The sequence below is a fragment of the Semicossyphus pulcher genome, unplaced genomic scaffold, assembly GCF_022749685.1.
Source record: "Semicossyphus pulcher isolate SPU_LCO1_2020_fin unplaced genomic scaffold, fSemPul1.0.p SCAF_15, whole genome shotgun sequence".
Taxonomy (NCBI): domain Eukaryota; kingdom Metazoa; phylum Chordata; class Actinopteri; order Labriformes; family Labridae; genus Semicossyphus; species Semicossyphus pulcher.
Window position 1 is genome coordinate 12,322,507 of NW_027211659.1, and position 21,504 is coordinate 12,344,010.

At 43.1% G+C, this 21,504-nt stretch overlaps 1 protein-coding gene across 1 annotated transcript in view; it reads right to left on the reverse strand.

The window, feature by feature from the left end:
* Positions 1 to 1,042: 1,042 nt before the first annotated feature.
* Positions 1,043 to 21,504, reverse strand: part of agps (alkylglycerone phosphate synthase) — a 28,466-nt gene continuing 8,004 nt past the window's right edge. Inside the window, exons 8-20 of the mRNA XM_069663153.1 lie at positions 21,173 to 21,253; positions 19,388 to 19,513; positions 18,996 to 19,104; positions 14,031 to 14,158; positions 13,444 to 13,495; positions 12,020 to 12,096; positions 11,827 to 11,939; positions 9,486 to 9,555; positions 8,942 to 9,003; positions 8,124 to 8,213; positions 6,804 to 6,903; positions 6,645 to 6,702; positions 1,043 to 2,573 (exon numbers count right to left, since the gene is read on the reverse strand). Coding sequence (XP_069519254.1) covers positions 2,452 to 2,573; positions 6,645 to 6,702; positions 6,804 to 6,903; positions 8,124 to 8,213; positions 8,942 to 9,003; positions 9,486 to 9,555; positions 11,827 to 11,939; positions 12,020 to 12,096; positions 13,444 to 13,495; positions 14,031 to 14,158; positions 18,996 to 19,104; positions 19,388 to 19,513; positions 21,173 to 21,253 — 1,188 coding nt within the window. The 3' untranslated portion in view covers positions 1,043 to 2,451. The remainder of the gene's footprint in view (positions 2,574 to 6,644; positions 6,703 to 6,803; positions 6,904 to 8,123; positions 8,214 to 8,941; positions 9,004 to 9,485; positions 9,556 to 11,826; positions 11,940 to 12,019; positions 12,097 to 13,443; positions 13,496 to 14,030; positions 14,159 to 18,995; positions 19,105 to 19,387; positions 19,514 to 21,172; positions 21,254 to 21,504) is intronic.

The following is a 21,504-nucleotide window of genomic DNA, read 5'->3' on the forward strand; positions in this document are numbered from 1 at the left end:
GTAGAGTCATCAGAATTAATTTCAGTCTATTTCATAACCAGTGAAAAACTCCTCACAGCAGCTTAAAAAGATTGAATTTACTTACATAAAATGAAGATAAAACATAAAATATGAATCCTTGTTGTAGATAAAACTACCTAACAGTGTGCAAAAGATTTATAATGGGCTGCTCCCTACGGAACTACAACAGTAAAAGTGCTACCTAAACTGAAATGCACCTGTAATAACAGCCTTATCATAAAATATAAAATGGTTAAGCTCAATATTTCTGCAAGTACTTGAGTATATTTTTCTAATTTGACCCTTTAAAGCTGTACTTTTAATGTTGTATTTCTAATTCCAGTAGAGCAACTTTCACTGAGGGTGCTGAATACTGTTTATAGTGTTTCTCTCAGTGCAGTGCTGACCTCTTGTGGACGAATGTGTCTCTACACATAAATGCACATATTATTGAGATGCATTTGAAGAAATTAAGAGGAATTGCCATATGCAGAAGTTACAAACATATCAGGAAAATAGGAACTAGCTGCAAATATAATCTGTAATCAATTCTACAAAACGTATTTAATTAGGATTTATTTTAAAGCCTTAATCCTTCATGTCTTATTATTATCCAATGTAATCTTTCATAATCCTTTGTACTAAACTACAACGTGAGGAGTGGGATATCTGCAGTGCATTTCATCGTCCAAGGCTGAGCTGCATCTCTGCTGATAGGTGGCGGTGACGTCAACAGGCAGCGCGTGGGCGGCTGTGTGGGTGAACATGACTCCCAAATGAGCCCCGCGTGTAGCAAAAAGAAAGAAAATCCTTCCTGTCAGGAAGCTAAACAGCGACTCAGTTAACATCCTCTGTGCTGGATCACCTTGAGCTCATTGTGGTCGCAGGTAGAGGAAAAAGCAAACAAAAGGCTGCTCCTGTTGACCCTCCGAGCGCCGTCTGACAACACAAATAAAGGCTACAAGTGAAGAGCTGAATTGGAAATGATGTACGAGAGAGGGCGGGGGATTTCTGCACTGTGAACAGAAAATCAACAACTGGGATGTTTTAGTTAAATTTATTGCACAAACAGCATTGACAAAATGTACTTGGATGTTACTACGTTGTTTAGAGAAGTGGAAAATAACAAAAAGGGACACCCATAATGTTCAAAACCGCTTTGACACAGGGGGAAAATGTCAGACGACGAGTCCATAATGAGTCCTTTTTATTTTGTGGGAATATTATGAATTAAAAAGGACTAATGGTCCAGAAAAATGTGAACGCTCAGCTCTCTTAAAGCTTTACTTTACCTCCAAAACACTGAGAAATGGTACAAGTCTGGTATCAAATTGTAGAACATTACAGTATCAGCTACAAAAACCTTCACGTAGTACAGATACACCGACGAGGGAGACCTTTCCAAGAGAGAAACCAAACATATGGAGCAGAATGTTTGAACATGTGTTTTACAGAAGTACATGTAACAGTTACAAATAGCTTTTAATGCTCTCAGAAGGATAATGTTTGCATTTGCTGATTAAAAAAAATACAGTTCAGCTGTGCAAGACGTTGCTAAATGTGTGCACACATGTAAAACATGTGTTTACAGTATGTTTGCATGATCTGATGTGTTTGTGAGTCTTTGGTACGACGTGAGCACCGGGATCCAGAGGCCTTTAACTGCAGCCACGTAGAAGCAGGCATGAAGAAGAAAAAAAAAAACCCATTTTGCTTCACTTTCTCAGTAACAAACCATGCAAGGTAAACGCTTTCAGTACAAAAACACACAAGGAATATCTCTCTTTGTAGTCACACTGGGTTCTTGCTAAAATCTGACAGGGCGGAGGGAGGGGTTAGTAGTTTGTCAGCAGACTCCAGAAACAGTCTCTTATGGCAAAAAGGTCAGTACAAGTAAAGGATGAACTAGAGACACAGAAAACTTCATTTTTCTTCAGAGTTAATTTTGCTCCACACACAGGGGTGTTGTAAGAGACGGGGAAGGCAGACAGAAGCTTTAGAAAGGCACGGAGCTTTAGAAAGCGCATTCATCTTGAACTTACTGCTAAAGAGGTGCCACACGCACACACACGCGGGCTCACACACGCACACACGTACAAGAGGAAAGTAAAAACACACTGGTGAATAAACCATGTTGATGAGGATTTTAAGGAGATGGTTAAACATAATTTGTGACAAAAAATAAATCAAGGTTTAGTTGCATCATGGCCGTAGCTCCAACAAACAAGCTGAGGTCATAAGCCACGACGAGCTTCACCGTGAATGATTGTTACAGCATGTTCAGTGCAATACAATGTAAAAGACGTAAAAGAAAAGGTTTGGGTGAAACGATAAATGGCACCGAATGACAACATCTTTGTCCATTTTAAATTCACATTTTAGTATCTATTAATCCAAAATGCACACGATGCTTGTAGAAAAAGGTGAGCTAAAGACGGACAGCAGCGGGAGTTAGAGGAGGTTCCTGTTCCCGAAGATGTTTTGGGGGTCCACGTAGTCCTTGACGGACTTGAGCATCCCCATGCCGACGCTGGAGATGGTGTCTCTCATCCACTCCTTCCGAAGTTTCCCCACTGAATGACACAGGAGAGGAAAAATAAATAAATAAATCAGCTGGAGGAAGAGGAGCGAGGGGGGGAGAAATAGAGGAATCGGCACGGCTGATTGCTCAGCAGGCTGCTGGGAGCCAATCAATCTTGTGAGAGTGAGTGAATAAACAGAGGGTGATAAATGCTTTTATTCAGAGAGGAGAAATGTTTTGCATGGCATGATTTATGGAGCTCAGCAGACTATCAAACTCATTAGGCTCTGTGTGTTCCCAGAGGAGGGGCCGGCTGGCGGCTGTGGCGGTCCGTCCCCGGCTCCCTCGCTCTTTGAGTCGCCGCTCCCCTCCGTCTCCCTCCCTCCCTCCCTTCAGAGTCAGCGGAGCGTTTTTTTTTTTCTGTGTGTTTCTGTCTCATTGTGCACACGAGCGCGCTCCTCCAGCTGACCCGCGAGGCTGTTGTGTGCCTGCTTGTCCCCAACGCAGATCTGTGCCCTCCGACACCGGCCTGATCACCAACAGGGTGCCAAAGCCAACAGTGGAGCGACACACAATGGTGCTCTATCAGCGGGACCCTGGCTTTCAGCCGCTCCTCCCTCCTCCCTCCTCTTAGTCCAAACCCACAACCTGAGGAGCGAGAGCGGCTGTGGCACCAAGCCTAGTGAGGGTGCCTATTGCTTCGCCAGCTGTCCGGTCCGACATACTCCACGGCGTCTGTAGCCGACAGGTTCTTAGCGGAGAGTCTGGAGCCAGCGAGAGGTCTGGTGACTGGGGAGAGACGGGAAAGCCTCGCAGGGAGCCAAACTCTTGTTACAGAAACTTTGGTTTTCTGCAGGCCAATGGAGAATCTTTGAAACCAATTGTACAGCCACAAGCTGAACGCCGAGGATCAACTTTGAGTCTTAACATTATCTATAAATGCTGAGACATAGCGACAGGCAAAAGGTTGGGCAATAGATGGACACCTAACGGATATCCTGCCTGAGCTAGGTAGATGACTTCCCAGGGACCCCAAAAGTCATTTTCTTTTTTTTTTTTGGTAGTAATTTATTGTTCTTTTTAAAAGATACTTTTTTTTGCCTTTATTTATAGGACAGCTGAGAGAGACAGGAAAAGATGGGAGTATGGAGTGGGGGATGACATGTACCAAATGATGACAGACCGAGAGTCGAGTGATCAGTGCTTTAAGGGCTGTAGCCTCTGTAAATGAGGCGCCTGCTCTACCAACTGAGCTAAACCAGTCCCGGTAGTAATTAATTGTTAAGGCACATCATCAACTAAGTCGGACCCTCAAGTGTTTGTATTTTGTCGCTCTGTGCTCGGTACATTTTCGAAATTAGTTGATGTTTAATAAAATGACCTTAATCAGGGTTCTATTAGGAAACTCTTGACCCTTTTCTCCCTAAAGGTTAACCCTTCACTGGCGGTCAGAATCCAAATATATGTTGATTAATCAACAGGAAATAATGACCAATCAAAGATCAATTTGGAGCAAAAAACTGCAAAACTTCTCTAGTTCAAGTTTCCCACGGTGATGCAGTGGTTAGCACTGTCGCCTCATAGCTAGAAGGTTCCTGGTTCAAACCCAAGTTCGGACCCTGGTGGGCCTTTCTGTGTGGAGTTTGCATGCTCTCCCTGTGCATGGGTTTCCCCCCCAGGGGTACTCCGGCTTCCTCCCACAGTCCAACGACATGCTCGTTAGGTGCACTGGTGACTCTAAAATTGGCCGTGGGTGTGAGTGTGAAAGGTTGTCTGTCTCTCTGTGTCAGCCTTGTGATTGACTGGAGATCAGTCCAGGGTCCATTTGTACAAAAAATAAAGGCATATTAATTGATTCTGAAAATAAGGAATTGAAGCTTTTTCAAAGGACTTAAAGTTGGCTACATAATTAAGAAAACAAAACGAGTGTAGAAAATGCAGTGAGTGACATAAAGAGTCTGAAGTCTGACATAAACATTACATATGTCGGATCCGAGCTGGGTAATGGTTAACTTCTGGAGGTCATGTCGATCAAAGGAAACACTCGATATCTATATTTCAAAACTGAAAAAGATAAACTTGAGAACAGAGCGGCTTCAAACAGCTGCAGCTCTCTGAGTAAACACGTGAACGCAGCAGTGTAATCACATGAGATTAGAGCAGAGGTGTGTGACGTTCACACACCTCTCTTTGCATCACTAGCAAAGGGGCTCCTGTGTTAATAGGGCACGTTGAGGGGGGGGTGGGCAGCCTGGTGCGTTACAGCGGCCTGTTATCAGAGTCCAGCCAGGAAACCCAGATGGGGATCGGCCGTGAGGCTGCTGAGGCCCGTCTCCTGACAAAACAGGGCAGACAGCGGGGTCACGGGGGACTCCGATAGCACACGCACCTCCAGATGGTGACGGAGGGACCAATCAGCTGCTGCCCAGTAACTAAGAAAGTCCCCTGGTCCCTACAACCTCCTCCTTTGGAGGCCTCCCTCCTTGTTCCACCTCCTTCCCTCCCTCCTCTCAGGAAACAGAGAGAAAACAGAAGGTGCTGGGACTGCATCATTGCCTCCATCACTGTGATAATTTACACATCTATCTTGTCATATGCTCCCTTTTTTGCTCGCTATTGCAATCAATCTCAGCAGGCTCGGTCTGTGCAGCTGAGACATGCAAAGAAGTGCAGGTAGTTTTTTTTTTAGGAATGACAGATTTCAACATCGTATTTATCCTGGGAACTTCACTACAAACAGGTCATTTTCTGATGGTTTTTTTAGTGACTTTGCCGAGGCAAGTTCAGCAGAGATTGAAGCTCTGCAAGGCCACAAGGTCAGGTGAAGATGCTGGGCACCCTGTGTGTCCCTCACACAGACGAGACTGTAGAGGCCAGGCTGAGGCTCGACCCCTCGACACACTGCTCTCACTCTCCCCGGGTCTTCTCTGACAAATGAGGGTCAGGACGTAAAAAACGGGCTAAGGTAGAAGCCCTGTGTTCCTGTGATATGGCCGAGTATTGGCTGAGAAGCGGCGGTGCAGGGCTGATAGATGGATGACTCTCCTGGTGATGGATGATCAACAACTCTTCACCGCTGCGACACTGGGTGACCTAGTTAAAGAGGACATTTCTTCCGATGTTCTGGCTTTGATAACCAGTGAATGATCAAAAATATAAATGAGCAATCCCCTTAAATAAGTGATAAATCTGACTCCATCTATTGTTAAAATGGTCTGTGTTTCACTGACGGACAGTATGGTGTTGCTAGCTGAGTATTATGTCAGGTAGAGAGCTCTACACGCCCAGATTCCCGTACCTACGCCCACGCAGCACAACACCGACCTGCTGTAAACACAGGGCCACAAAAATGTATATTTCCTCCGCTGCCCTCCCACCTCACCATCCTTGACTACATCTGTTTTGTTTGATACACAAAACCCAGAGAAACTAGCTCCATTTGTCAAGCGCTGATTGTGGGCAGACAAACCGGCCTGTCTGCGCCCAGATAGCAAAGCCCCACTGTTATTAATCACAATTACAGAGTGGGCCTCGCACGCGGGAGCTGCATCAATATCCCCTCCTCTCTCTCCCCCCTCTGTCACCTCCCCGTGCTGCTCGGGGTGGCCGGGCCACCGTTTGGAGGTCAGTGTACAGCCGGCGATAACGCCGGCATCATTTACCCTGGCCCCGCTGCCTCCTTTTTATTAGCAATCTTTTAATTTTGAACCCGTCCCCGCCTTCAGGAAAAATTGTGATTTAATATCGCAGCTGATTCACTGCATACTGTTTTTGACAGGTGTGATGAATAGCCTGAAGTGATGTATGAAAACAGCGAGGCGGATGGCAATATAGATAAGGCAGCCATTTCGGTTAGCCCTGATGGGGCCCAGAGAGTTGTTACACCGCCCCCCCTCCGCTGCTCACGTTTCATTTGGTCACTGCTGAAATGAACAAACAGCCGAGTCAGAGGCGGGGGAGCATATTTTGGACATGTGAAGGAAGCAGTGAAAGATCTCTGACCACATGCACGTTAACAGCGCGACTGGCCGCCTGGGAGAGCATGCTGGGAAATCTGCCACTGTATGAAACTCTGTGCAAACACAAAGTTTAACTTATGAAACGAACAGGATTATTTTAGTACCTCCATGGTGATGTGACAAGCTCCCTCCATTGGCAAGGATCTCATCTCTAGCTGCATGCTGGGAAATCAAAAAATAAAACGTATTATATTCTGACATGTTCTTTGGCTTGCGTGAGATTCATCATAACATCACATCATCATAAATTAAGCTGGTCATACCTCCACTTCTTCATACACGTGTACAGGATCACCAAGTCCTCTGTAGTTGAAGGCAAAGTAAAAGTAGACGCAGGCACCGGCGTCGTACGTCTGAGTCACCCTGTAAGACAAACAGGTGAGAGTAAATTACATGAATGCAAAGAGCAGCGTTCATTTTCATACAATAAATGCTTTTTTTCCTCCTCAGTAAAGTGGGAGGTTTGGCTTCCCCCGGTGAACCCCTGACCTCAATTCCATTCTGGAAGCAGGCACAGCGTTGAATCACCGTCAGCTTTAATAACATAACATTATCAGACATTTAAAGCTTTTACTGAATCATCTGAGCCACGTTTGTGCTGCAGGGAACAGAATGACTCAACTTTAATGCAGGGCAGTTTGTTGTTTAACGCAGAATAAATTATCCGAACTGATTATGTGTTGATAAAACGCAGCTTTGATCAACATCATGTAGAAAATGTGTTTAGCTGAGAATATAATGCTTCTGTAGTTTGCATCCATCCCTGTGGAGGAGCAGGGTGCAGAGCCCTTGTTCGTTTGACATGCCCCATCACCTGGCACGCTGACTCCTCCAGAGGTTAAATGGACAAATCAATCATGTGACAGACTGCGGCCGGGAAATGAATGGCTGAAGCATAATCAGGCTGAGGCCCTAATCTGGCCGCAGAATCGGTGCGCAGAAGCCTGGTGCTCCTCAACCGGCTCAGCGCCTGTTTGTCAGAGGGTCCGTCTGTGTGGTTCTCGCTAAGTCACAAGGGTATCGGGGGAGAGTCTTTTATGTCATTGAGCAATTTAAAGCTTATTCTTGCATCAGATAGTTCCTTTATCTTATTATTCTTGCAAACAACTTCCTGCTGAAATGCTCACAAGAACACCGAATGTATATTAATACGCTGCGGAAAATAGTCCCAAGAATGTTGAAAGACAGGCAGACACATTGTTGGTTTTTGGTCATTTTATGTTTTTTTTTTGTTTTTAAGATTATTTTTTTGGGCTTTTGCCTTTATTTATAGGACAGCTGAATATAGACAGGAAATGTTGGGAGCAAAGAGTGGGCAATGACGGCACCAAATGATCGGCAGACCGGGACTCGAACCTGCGATCAGTGCGATGAGGGCTGCTGCCTCTGTACATGGGGCGCCTGCTCTACTAACTGAGCTAAACCAGCGCCCAGTTTTATGTTTTTTTTGACAAAACCAAAAACACTGCATTCGTACTTTAATAAGAAAAAGTAAAGATACTGCACCAGAGTTCAGCACCCAAACCAAAGTAAGTCTATTTTACAGGATATTCTGCCTTGACAGTGTCACATGAACACATTACCTGCACGTGGATAATGGCGGAAACTGCACTCCTTTCTCTTTACACTCTCGAATGATGCGTGCCTTCACATTCCGGCAAATGTCCAACACCCTGGGAAAAAATTAAAGGACATCATTTATTAAAAATAAACACATTTGTAAAATGTAAAGAAAATAATTAGAAATGCAAACGCTCAAAATTGAGAGAAAGACACAAGCCCAGAAAAGAGAAGGAGGAGGAGACTGACTAACGTGACGACCACAGTGGGAGAGGTTCCCACTGGTGTGGAAATGGCCGCCAGTCCTGAGCATGTGCAGCCGTGTGTGGAGTGTGGAGGATGGGGAGGAGGGCGGGTAATGAGCCAGGCACATATGCTCGCCTCAGTGCCTGATCTCTTGGTCTCTCCCGACAGGCATGTTACACAACACGGAGCTGTGTGTGCTCCAGGTTGTTGTGTGTGTGTAAAAAAATATGATGAAACAATGTAAAAAATGCAGGAGACACACCACATGTGGATGTGAGATGAATATGTGGCTCTGAACAGATAGCTCTTCTCTACTGTGTGTTTATTTGTGCGTCAGTAGTAATGGCGGGTATTTAGGCGGAGGAGCAAAAGCTTCCACCAACGCAGGGCTGGTTAATGGGGGGGGCGACATGAAGGTGGATATCAAATACAGAGGCAAAGGGAAATAAGAGAAAGGAGCAGAAACAGGAGCAGAGGGGAGTCAGAGGGCTCTCAGAGGACTGACTGTGTGGGAGGAGAGTAAAGAGAAGTGTTTACAGCCATTTAAATCAAACAGAGGAAAAAGCCTGCTGCTCATATACTACAGTGCATTTACCTGTCCCAAGGCACAGAGGTTTCAAAGGACTCCCCGATCACATAGTAGTCCATCCCCAAGTCCTGCGCAGAATACAATAAGCGTTAGTAAGCTGAGAGAATAACTCATTCATTCATTTCAGATTGAAGATGCTACTTTAAGGCTCCTTTTCATTCTTCTTTTGTAGGTCTTATAGTGTCGTCAATATTAAATTTCTTAACCAGTTACAAACTCCTTATTGTAGAAGGTTTAAGTGCATTTTAACTCCCTGCTAGTTTACGTGTCTGTGATGATCAAAGCGCCTCTAACAGGGCTGACCTTAGACAACTCTCCATTGTCATTCTGACTGCAACCACTGAGCTCTCCACACGATGTAGATACCTCAGTGTTAGACACCCTGACAACAACTGTGACCAGATCAAATCAGAGACCTCCCGGGGTCACATTCTGCAGCCCTTCTGTGCTGCTCACTATCCTATCTGCTGTCAGGCGGCGTCCTCCCCGCCCGCCCCACCTGCCCATCAGCTCAGGCAGGAAAAAAAAAAAAGCCAGAGGAGTGACCCACCCGGAGGTAAGCGATGACGAAGGTCAACATGTAGCCCCTCTGCCCATTGTCCTCTCCAGCTGCCAGGCCCCTGGAAGCAGATAACAGGGTTAATATTTAACAGCTCTTTTCTTTTAGCTTTGTTGCTGGGGCCGCGCCCCTCACAACAGCTGCCTGGGAGCCTGTCAATCCAACAATGTACAGATCAATGAAGCTATGCTCTGTGCATCGCCACAGGTCAGCCACACATCCATCACCTGCAGCGCGTAATCAAATTTTCATCTAGCACCCAAACTAATCAGGCCAAGCTCATTACAAAATCGCTATATTGATTTTCAGCCTTCTTCCTGTTTTCTAACACCGCAGGAAAATATTCCTCACAGAACCGCCGCAATCCATCACCGGCACTTGATCTGATGGGTGATCACGATTTATTTGAAATAATGCAATAAAGCAGAGGATGCTGCATGTAACTGACAAGTTTCTCCTGATTTAATTGCTGGATATTACGAGGGCAGTGCTCCAGCTACCTGCGAGTCTGGGCACTGGGCCAAAGAGCAACACTAACAGTAGAATATAATCAATGAGCATCGGCCGGCCGGAGGGTTTGTGCCTTATTTAAAGTTCTGTTATAATTAGCTTTTTCTGGTTCTGTAGCTGCTGTAATATTCACTATTACGTCATTATTATACATTAATTATTATTATTATTGATACCCCATACTGTATATAGTATTATACTACACTATATTACATTATACGATTATACTATATAATTACAATTTTACCTTTATATTACATTTTTACTATTGACTTAATATTCCGTGTCATACTACATTACATACATACTGTATTTATTTGATCACCTTATTTATACTGTACTGTTTCATGCTGCTTAATGTTGCTGCTATCATCCGTACATGTCACTTTAGATTGTCACTTATGTCACTTTTGTTTACCAGCTGCTTATTTGTTTTGCGGCTGTGGAATAGCCTGAGGACCACCGCCTGGCTACATCATCATCATCATCTTTTAAACCACAATTGAAGACATATTTATTGAAAGGCTTTCTTGTAAATTTCCTTTTGTATGTGTTTTATTTATTAATTTATTGCTTTTTTAAAAATTCAACCATTGGTTAAAGTGGATCCTCCTTTACTTTTTACTCAATCGCTGGTTTATAAGTTGTTCCTCTTTTATTCACTGTGACTTCCTGTCTTGTGTCTTCCTGTTTTATTCTTTTGTTATTTTATTGTTGGGCTTTTATGTTTCGTAAAGCACTTTGTAACCTATGTTTTGATAAGTGATATACAAATAAACTTAATTATTATTTTTTAATCTATTCTTATTTTTATTTGTATTTACCTTCTTGCTACTTGTCTTTGTGCTGTTGCAACACCTGCATTTCCCCCGTGGGGATCAATAAAGAAATATCTTATCTTAGTTTCTGATGGTCACAATATATCCAGAATTTATTAGACACATTTGCATCAATTCCTTTGAATTTGAAAGTTTTTTTCTTCTGCAATTGCAACTTTGTTTATATATGTGCATGCAGAATATATTTGAGGATCACCGTTACATGTTTTACTGACTTACAAGTTAAATTTAAAAGATCTGGTTTGAAGGTAAAGTGGATTTTATTGTCTCCATTTATCCTAAAAGCTGTTAAACTTAAATGTATAAACTTAAATTCAAGTCAATAAATATAAAAAGAAAAAGATTATCAAATGTTAGGGTCATAACAAATTAAGAGAATTTTCAAAATAAGACCTTCCCCTAAATAATCAAACTGTTTTTCAAAATAAAATCCCAAAAAAGGAATATTTCTTCATCACAGTGACCAAAGGGACACCGCAACTGTTGCCTTTTGTTGGATGACCTCATCTATGAAACTATAGTTAGAGGTTTAAAAACAGGCACGGGATAGAGAGAGCATCCCTCTCAGCCTGACAGGTAACTGATTCCCACCAAACTCCTCATCGATCCGTTCAGTGATCAATCACAACAAGAACTGTGTCCTCTCGCCCTGAGGGGAGCTGTGCCCTACTATCACCGCCCACACCACACCTACTCCAACATAAAAGCTGGCCTGACAGGAGGACATCCACAGGTGATCCATCAATCCACACAGAGACAAACTACTGAGTGGAAGGCCAAAGTCTGAAGAGTGTGACTGGGATTCTCCTGCTTTTTTCACGGCTACTACATAAAGGCTGGTTAAATAAAGTGACACGAGGGCCTCGGGTTGCTCTAAGGAACGTTTAAAGTCACAGCAAATGGTGCTTTATCATTTCTGTGCTCCACACGGCTTGGATGTGTAACTGATCTCTGTGACGTGACAGGAGGGGAGGACTACTTACCCAAATTTAGCAGCGATGTCATAGACCTGCTTCTCGTGCTGCAGGACCTTCTCACGGTCTCCCTCAAACAGAAGGGTGGCCACACACAAGCAATTGGGGTCGAACCCTTTGAACTGTTGATTAAAGGCGTACATTTAGTTTTCATTATAACCACTCAGGGCAGCTGTGTTCACTTCTGATGATTATTTTTTACCTTGGTGATGTAAAGCTTCTTCAACCCTTCCACAAAGGATGTGAAAATTGAAGATACTTGAGGCTTCAGGGCGTGGCCTGTGAAAATATCAGATAAGAGTCGGCTCATTCACAGGGAAGTGGATTATTCTTTTCACACGTTAGTCATCGCTTCTGCTTCTGCTTGCATCCTCCGGCGTTCCGAGAGGGCAAGCCAGTCAGATTTATTTGCAGTTTCAAACAAAAGCAGGAAAAATAAATGGTAACATTTGAATAACTTTACAACTGGCCAGTGGCTGCCAGCGACAGCGACTATAAATCAGAGGGTTTCCGAAGGGAAGTGGGGTTGACACAGCGATATCCGTCTTCCTCACCCACACTTTTTGATTTATTCCTGATCGGACGCACAAAAGCGCCCGTGGACAAGCGAAAATGAGGGGCTGGGGCCAATGGGATGGTTATCAATCACAGCGGGGAAGTCACGGGTGATGTCGCCGAGACTTAACAGTTCATTTATTTCCCCCCATGCTCAAGTCTCTTCATCACTTAGTGTCCTAATTGTTTCCATTCCAAAATTTGATTGCAGGTCTTAAGGTCCCTCACAGCCATCATACTCGTTAATTAAATACTCAACATCCAGAGAGGAAGAATTACACCTAAACTGTGTAGAATTTTACTTTCTATGTTTTTTGCTCATAAACACACGCTGCTTCTGACGACAACATTCTCATTTTTCATCCGGAGCATCAGGATGCTAAATCGTTCTTGTAGTCCCAATCAGAGACAGAGCTGTGAATACATCAGCTCTCCTTACTCACAGCCAACATGATTAAAAGTGAGGACAAGCCACTAATAAGCCCAAGAAGGTATCATAGAGCCATGAGTTTTAGTTATTAGTGAAAAACCTGGTCGCTTCATCTTCCCTGCTTAATGCTAAGAAGTGCCTACTCTGTGAAAAGCGGAAATATAGGGGAGATAATGAGATCCCTGGAGACGGGGGAACTTTACAGAGATCTCTGGCAATGCCAGATGCATTCCACTCGACCTAAAGAAACAACATCATAAAATTTCAATGTAACAACTACTTCATTTTCGCTGGGGTCATTTTTCATCTCGCTTCAATTCTTTGTCTGTGTTTGTGCAGCTATTCTGCTGCAGAAATGATAATCAATGTAACAGTGCTGGGCTGAGGAAGGTAAAAGCATCGCACTGTACCGCTGCCGTTCATTGTTCCTCTCTCAGAGGGATAAAGCACATCAATGAAACACCAACCAACATATTGACAAAAAATAAAGCACACTTCAAAACAAAATAATTGTAACTATTATGCTGCTGTTTTAAAGCCGGGCATGTGCCTCATGTTGCAAAGAGAAGGGTTAGATTGGGGCCTAAAAAACACACAAAAAAAGACATTTATATTGTGAATTATGAAACAAAATTACTCACCAAATTTAAATTGTTCATTATCCATGAGTCGTATAGATGCTGGGGCACATCTCTGAGAAATTAAAGTTGGTCTGTTAGTTTGAACCACAATTCCAACAAAATGACACAATCAGGTGAAACGACTGCACCAAAATAAACTTGTTTATGTCATCATATTTATTTTCTTCAAGTTTCAACCCAGCTGTTGGAGAATGTACAAATTCATAATTCAATATCAGAAATTAACTATAGAGTACTGATGAGAGCTGAGTAGAACAAGTGATGTCTGACATGCGACGAAAACTAAGGGAAAAGTTGACACAGAGGCTCAACGGCAGACTGTTGGCTTTGGGAGTCATGGCAACAGTGGTCAATACCGCACAAGCTGCGACAAAGCACTTACTTAGAGTCGAAGCCAATCAATTGAAATTGAAATTGAAATTTAAGGATGCTGTAAATACAAATGCATCCCTTTTTTGTCGTACCTAAACAGTTAAGAGTCTCAAAATAAAGGTTTTACTCTGCAGGAGCTTAAAGTTTCTAGCCTTACATGTTGAGAAAGGGGGAGGTAACAGTGACTTGTGTTTAAGCATTGATTAGCACATTACCTGTTTGGCAACCTCTCGAAGACAGGCAACTCCCGCCTCAAAATTAGGGAACACCACGGAGCCGTATTTCTGGTACTCCGGCATGGGACGAATTTTCATCGTCACCTCTGTAACCACACCCAAGGTTCCTGTAGAAAATCACAGCAGGAGAATTTAAGTAGAACAAAAAAAAATCAGTTCCCACAATTTATATGACTTAACCTCCGTCTTAGAGCGGAACTTTAAACTGCTTTACAGGGCTCTGGTACATGTCCCGAGGGTCCTTTGGGTGACCTTTGTCTCACATTTCACCAAGTAGGTCTGGTTTTCCACCACAGACTGGAGGACAAGTAAGATTTATCAACTTGAGAGCATGAGGAAATAAAGCAGGGCTCTATCAAAGGCAGGGAGGCCAGCCGCAGCAGCACATATACAGGTAGACGGAAACCTCTGGCTGACCTGGTGACCCTGAAACTGTCATTAGCTGCTGCTGCTGAGGGAGTCACATTGCAGGTTTTAAAACCAGGGTCTACTTTCTCTTACACAGCAATATGTCTGCGAGTAATATTTTATTATACCTCAGATTTAAACACAAATCAGTCACTGAGTCAGTCAGTAGGTTTTCATTTTAACGAGAGAATTATATGACTTATAGGATCATACCCAACTACTCCAATAAAAAATATCTCTATCTGGAAAAAAATGTCTATCATCGACAAAAATTGATACAAAGGATTATGTAGAATTCAATATATATGGAGAGAAAATCAAAGACAAAGCCGGCGAGACAAGTTTAAACATAATTCATGTGATCTGTCACTGTGCTTTCGGCCTCCTGCAGCTAGTTAGCTTACATGTTCTGTTGCTAGTAGCAAAAGCTAATCGCAGTTTCACAGCAGCTGAACTGTCATTTTTTTTACACCCACCATTATCTTAATTGCTGCCAGTTTGTTGCTGGTTGTTTCAATAGTGTTTCGGCAATTAAATTAGTGCCAAACAAGCTAGCTATTATGCTAGGTTACTGAAGCTAATGTTTTGCCATTCAACATCCTGTAACTGTTAGCTCAGAAGTGTTTAGCTAACTTATGGTACATTTACACATTTGACTTTTACTCTTGTGGACTCTATTATTGTCTATCGTTGAAATTAATTGCTGTAAAATTCAGTGTATAGTGTATTTTTTTTTATCTAAGAAGTGCTCTGTGTCCTATATGCCGATGCGACCAATAAAATGCAGGGTGGTATTTTATAATGCTACAGTGTTTTACCCAGACGATGGCGCTGGGTTAAAATAATCTCGCTAAAGCTTCATCACGGACATGTGGCGTTGTGATTGCCAGTGCAATCGCTATCCAATCAATCAACGTTAACATAGGCTGCTAGCTACTGCACCAGTACAGACGAAAACAGATGGTAAGCTATAATTTGTGTGCGTTTTGAATGTGTTTCAAATGAAAATAAATTTAAATCGTTTTGAAATAACTTTTTAATAATAAATAGTCATAAAAAAAATGTTTCCTTCTGGGATACCCCCAAAAACTGCGTCTTATATTCTGGTGCAACTTATATTCTGAGTTTTACGGTACTGTGTTTTACTTCCTATGGGGACCCGCAATAACTGGCTTTTTACCACATCCAGCTGTTAAGATGCAACCGGATTATTCATTTGGGGTTGTCTCTTCTCACCTGGTGAATGTTAAAGTCCAATCTCCACACATTTTAAGCTCTATTTTTTTGTCTCCACCGACTTCTGTGGAAAATATCTGGCTCTTTAGGAGCTAAATGCTGCACAACGTTCACTCTAACTGTTTCTGTCTGCTGCTTAGGTCTGAGCAGGTAGTGTACTGTGGTAAACGACTGTGGTATGATATCAACAGTGAAACGAATATTGGCAGACTTATATTTAAAGTGAATTTTAGGGGTGTGAACTAAACCTTTTTCTCTCCCCAGGCCTGCATGTTCTTTGTTAATACAGTCCACTGAGGGATGTATCTCTCCTGAACGTAGCCTGTTCCATTAGGAGGCTTCCTCCGCCTGTTATAGCTGTTAATGAGCCCTCTAACAGTGACACTACATGCCACACGCTGCTCCCTAGTGGCCCAGTGGAAAAACATGTGACTCCATTAGACCCCAAGATAGGAACGGCCCCTCCCTCCTGACAGCATAAAGGAGGAGCTACAGAATGAGCGAGCGAGGAGGAGTCAGAGAGGGGGAGAGAGAAAGCTAGGGAGGAGCTAGAGTAGAGGGAGTGAGGAATAAAGGGAGGTAATAAGAACAGCAAGGTCAGAGAAACGCTCTCCTGGGGATGAATGCAATGCAATGAAATTGTAAAGTGCAGCTTAAGACGTTTTATGTACGACTTTCTCTATAAAACAATCCTCTTTTACACGGTTTGTATTTGGGGAGAGGGACTATTTGCGGTGAAGAGTCCCCCTGCTATCAGGCTCAAACATTTCCGGGGAACAAAAGCTGGGTGGAAAAAAGCGACCACTTTAGAATCAGAGAATTGACTCTGGACATTAAATTAACTCTGGTTGGCTTCACACAGCTACATTACATCCTCTGCGGTTGAGCGGAGATTAAAAGAAAAAGGATTATCATTGATTATTCCAATCTTTTGTTACACTGGTCGAAAGCTAGCGAGAGGAAAACACTTTGCATTCAGGCTATTTCAAGGTCAGAGCGATAGAGAGACCCGCTTGTTGTGCGGAGAATGAGAAGCTGGAGGTTTCAGTCATTTCTGATTAAATGGATGCGTTCCACTTAACATGCAGAGGGTTTTTAGTGAGGTGCTTTGTTGTTGTTGATGTTGTGGCCTGCTGTCAGAAAGCGGGATGCGGTTTCAGGGGTGATGAGGTAGATAATTTTAATGAGACCGTGCGGCTGTGTGACCTCTTGGTTCCAGCGTTAGGCCTCCCAGTAGTTCAAGTTCTCCCAGAGACGTGTGGTCCTGTCTCATTTCTGTTACGCTACCGAACCCAAGCAGCATCTCACCTTCAGATGTTCTATGCTAGTTTGTGCTTAAGTAATGAAGCACTATTACTATTAGCTTTCATTTAGAGATAGGGCCTTTTGGAGCTTTAATTCTGCTTTCACTGAATTGCCTGAATTTTTATTTTAAAGAGGGGGTATTGTGCTTTTTCACATTTTAAGACATATATAATGTAACAATGTTGGATGTCCGTACTAAACGTGGGTGAAGTTTCAAATCTGTAGGTAAAAGTATGTTGGAGTAATCCCCAAGGCTTCTCAGCTCAGTCCGCAGGCTGCAGTGAACGCCAGGTTTCACACTGTTTTTTCTACATGCTGAGTCCAGCTGAGCCAGTCAGAAGAAAGCAGGCTTGTAGGGGCGGGGTTTCTTAAAGGGACAGAGCTGACTGAGTGGTTTCAGGCAGAGGCTGTATGAGGGCCTGCACTGTAAATTATGCAAAGCTACTCCACAGGTATCACAGAGTCAAATATGAAGCTTGAAATTAGCATAATACCCCTCCCCCCTTTAAGTGTCCCAGTGTCTTTTTAAGAATGACATTTTTCACACGTAATTTATTTTGATGGTAATTATTCTGATATTACTATTAGCATGTTTTATATGTCTTTTACAGCCGAGAGACAAATGATGTGACCACCAGTACTTTGATATTTTCTGACCTGTGACATCTGATTGGAACACTCTTACAGAGCACATCCACACCTATTACATTTAACATGTTTGGACATTATCATGATGATTTTTAAGGCTTTTACACCCATGAATTTAAATAAGGATGTCTCCTTTTCTTTTTAGCAAAGAAATTATACAGGCTCTAACTATCTATAATATCGGTACAAGCAGATACTCCTGAATTCTAGCAGTATTTCACTTCACTTATATCCACATTTCAACATGCGTCACACCGTTTGTGTTTTGCAACTTAATTTGCTAGTATTCTTCGCAAAACCTAACCATCTAGTGATAAGTGAAAGGTGTACATAGTGTGTATATTTATTATCATTACTATTGTATTTTATTTACGTCATTTTGTCCTTGCATTTTTCTTTCATCTATCACTTGTTTTACCCGTGTGCTTAACTTTGAGCTGTTGTAACAAGTGATTTTCCCCCAATGGGGGGATCAATAAATTCTATCTTTATCTTTCTGGTATAGTAGAATGCCCAAATGGATTAATGGGGGATTTACTATTAAATGAACAAATATGAAAACATCAGAGTGAAATGAATTTAACAACAGGGGAAGTTCTCAAAAGTGCAGGTGTTTATGTGCTTTGTTCACTTCAATCAATGCGGAGCAAATTAGTCATTGAGAGAAGTTAAAGGGAAACTCTGACCTCTTTATAACCATGGGAACATGAAAGTGTTTATATGAAATGGCAAATATCTTTGGGACCTAGTGAAACTCTATTTGGATCAAAAACTGTGTGCAAATGTATAGACTAAAACTATATCTGGCTGAAAATCAAGAAGTTTTTATCCAACATTATTCACTTGTGATTGTACCTTTTTAGCAGGTATGATTATGATCTTATATACTGGTGGAAGTGTTGGTAAATTGAAATCACTTCTAATGAGCGCAAATGGAGATCTCGGCAGTGATCCCAGCCCAGTCAGGGAGCAGATTGCTGAGCTTTGTAGGGTGAATATAAAGTTTGCATCCACAGCTGTTTAACATAGCGATGCCAAGAGTCTCTGAACCTCCTCATTATGTAGGGGGGAACCTGGCATATGGCAGTATTCTCTGTGGGCATTCACAAGGACAGGGCACGGCAGATGGGGTGGGGAGGACACTTGCTGGTTCCTAACTAACACCCCTCCCTCACTTCTCCACCGGAGCTGGTTAATGTGTAAGAAGCCCAGAGCATGAGAACCGGCCTGATGTTACTGTTTTATCTGAGAGTTGTCGAACATGCACACAAACTCCACATTAATGCACAAACACACTCGTGACCACATGCTGCAGTGCACAGAAGTCACATGAGAAAGGGAGCGAACCTTCTGAGCCCATGATGAAGTGGTGAATGTCCGGCCCCGTGGACATGCGTGGGCCCTGGCAGCCCTTCTCTATCACCCCTCGTGGGGTCACCATCTTTATGTGGACCACCTATTCATTCAGAAAACAACATCACACATGTAAGAAACAAAGTATGCAGACTGTGGTATAACTTTTTTCACTGATGTTGTAGAATTATGATCATTTTGTTATCATGTGCTGCATGCGTGAACAGTATCATAGCTGACGCTGTGACCACTATAGTTTCCAGGTGAAGGTAAAGTCCACAAGACTTTGCTAATACTTTCCTAATTACTGTGCTGTTACTGCAGAGTCCTGACTTTCAACAAACAAACAGGAAGCAGGAAGGTAAAGGTGAGCGCGCACGACTCACCAGGTCCTCAATGTTGCCGTAGATGTTCTTCTTCATGCCTGACGCTCTGGTTGCTACCCAGCCCCCCAGGGAGCTGAACTCCATGGAGTCAGGCTCGTGCCCTGTGCAGTAGCCGCTCTCATTAAGCTGTGACAGGAAACAAAGAGAGCACGCATGTGTTGTCGGAGTTAAAAGCGAGCCAAAAATGATGTAAACCCACAAGAATGTTTTAATAACAAGCAAAAAGAATGAGCAAGCAAAGGGAAAAAAATAATTGCAGCTCTGCTCTCGTCGTGCTGCAATGCTCAAACTCAGGTTTTATGGCATCATAGATTTTTACTGCAGCTTAAAATAAACCAAGTGGAAAGAGCTAGAAAAGACTAAATAGAGAGATCAGTGCGCTATTAAGACTGAGCTAAAATCTACTGCTCTACTAGATCACTGATGTGATGTGTAAAATAAGAGCTGGTGCCTTTTTTTTAATAACATAAGTAAAGTAAAAGAAACTGCAGGTCTACGTGTTGTAGTGTGTAAATCTGAGACTTATACCCCTTTTCCGACAAAGTTAGCGCGTTGACACGGGTTTTTCAGACCTGGGAAGACCTGCTAATAAATGTCAATTGTCTATTTTCCCATTGCCAGTGAAGTATACTGCCTTCACTCTCTTTTCTGCTGCGTCATCGTCTGGCGTCACAAACGCGTCGGAGACAGGGTTAGTAAACAGTGAAGATGTTACAGTGGTTAGCTCTTTTTTCTATTAATCATTCAGCCTGTTTATCAAACTCTGCGCCGACAAATGTGGAACGATGTTTGAGCGCTGCTCGGACAGAGACGGGCGGAATTTGTAGCTGAGATGACGAGGAGTCGCAGAAGTTACTGACGGAGCATAGTATCGAGTCGGAAAGGGGGCGGAGATTAGCGCATCGACACAGGTTTTGTGTTCCCATCAATGCCAATTGGAGCCTTTCCCACTAAGCAAAAAGCCGGGTGTTACTGGGTGTTAGCCTGTATACATGAAAGCTTTTCCCACTGGTAAAAAACCCCCACTACGTGTCAGATATTGCAGCGCATTCAGCTTCTGCAGCCCCACCCATTGTACAAAATACTGTAAGTGACTTCTAACTTACTTGCCACAAAGCCAAAGTAATGTGATAATAAACTTTTGGGTTGTTTTCGGGGTGCCACACACACAACAAAAAACCCTTTGAGCGACCTCATCAGATACACAATCTCTACCGCTCTGAGGAGAAAGTGTAGGTCATCAGGAACCAGCACTTTCTCTTCAAGGCAGCCCGACTCCTAAAAGATTGCATCTTTAGGCAGAACATTTAATAGTAATGATAATAAGGACCTTAAAGTGCAACAACAACCCCCACCAGAAGCACGAGGCGGGGGTTAAGCCAGGCCTTGTTTTATCACCACACTCCCCTGGAAGGCAGTTTATAATGCCGACCCATCTGCTCCATCAAAATGGCCCGGTCTAAATGCAGAGGTGGCGTCTGCTTTAGATGCAGCTCACGCATTCCTCTACATCAAATGCCCGCTCCTTCTCCATTTTTCTGAATTAGCTTGATGGTGCCATCTGCTCATGACCGGCGCCTCACTCTCTAATCTCTCCCCTTCAGCACTCTGCTCCTGTCTCACTCTCCCTCCTCCTAAACCCACGTTAGATGTAGTGCAGGAAGCACCAAGGTGACATGAGCATGGGCAACCTGCGAGCGGTCGCACGGCTTCATTGTTGGCACAACATTTTACAGCGTGTAAGCTCTTTCAGTGAAGAAATGTGGATGGATGAGGAGCACTTACCAATCTCTCCAAATCCTGACCGACGATGCCAGCTTCCACATGGGCTGTTAAGTTCTTCTCGTCAATCCACAGGATGCGATTCTGAGGATGAAAAATATCAGCGAGGAGGTCAGAAAACATTCTGAATAAATGCTTTGTGCCATGCAGCAGGAAAGAAGTACAATCCATCTGTTTGTTTCATTAGACTTACATAAAAACACACAATTCATTTGCTGTCGGAAACTAAACATGCCTACATCTGTTTCGTTGGCTTGAAATATCCGAGCTTTGATTTTGCAGAAGTTTTGCAGCACTATGTCCTTCTAGCCTGACGGTCACATGTCTGAGGATAA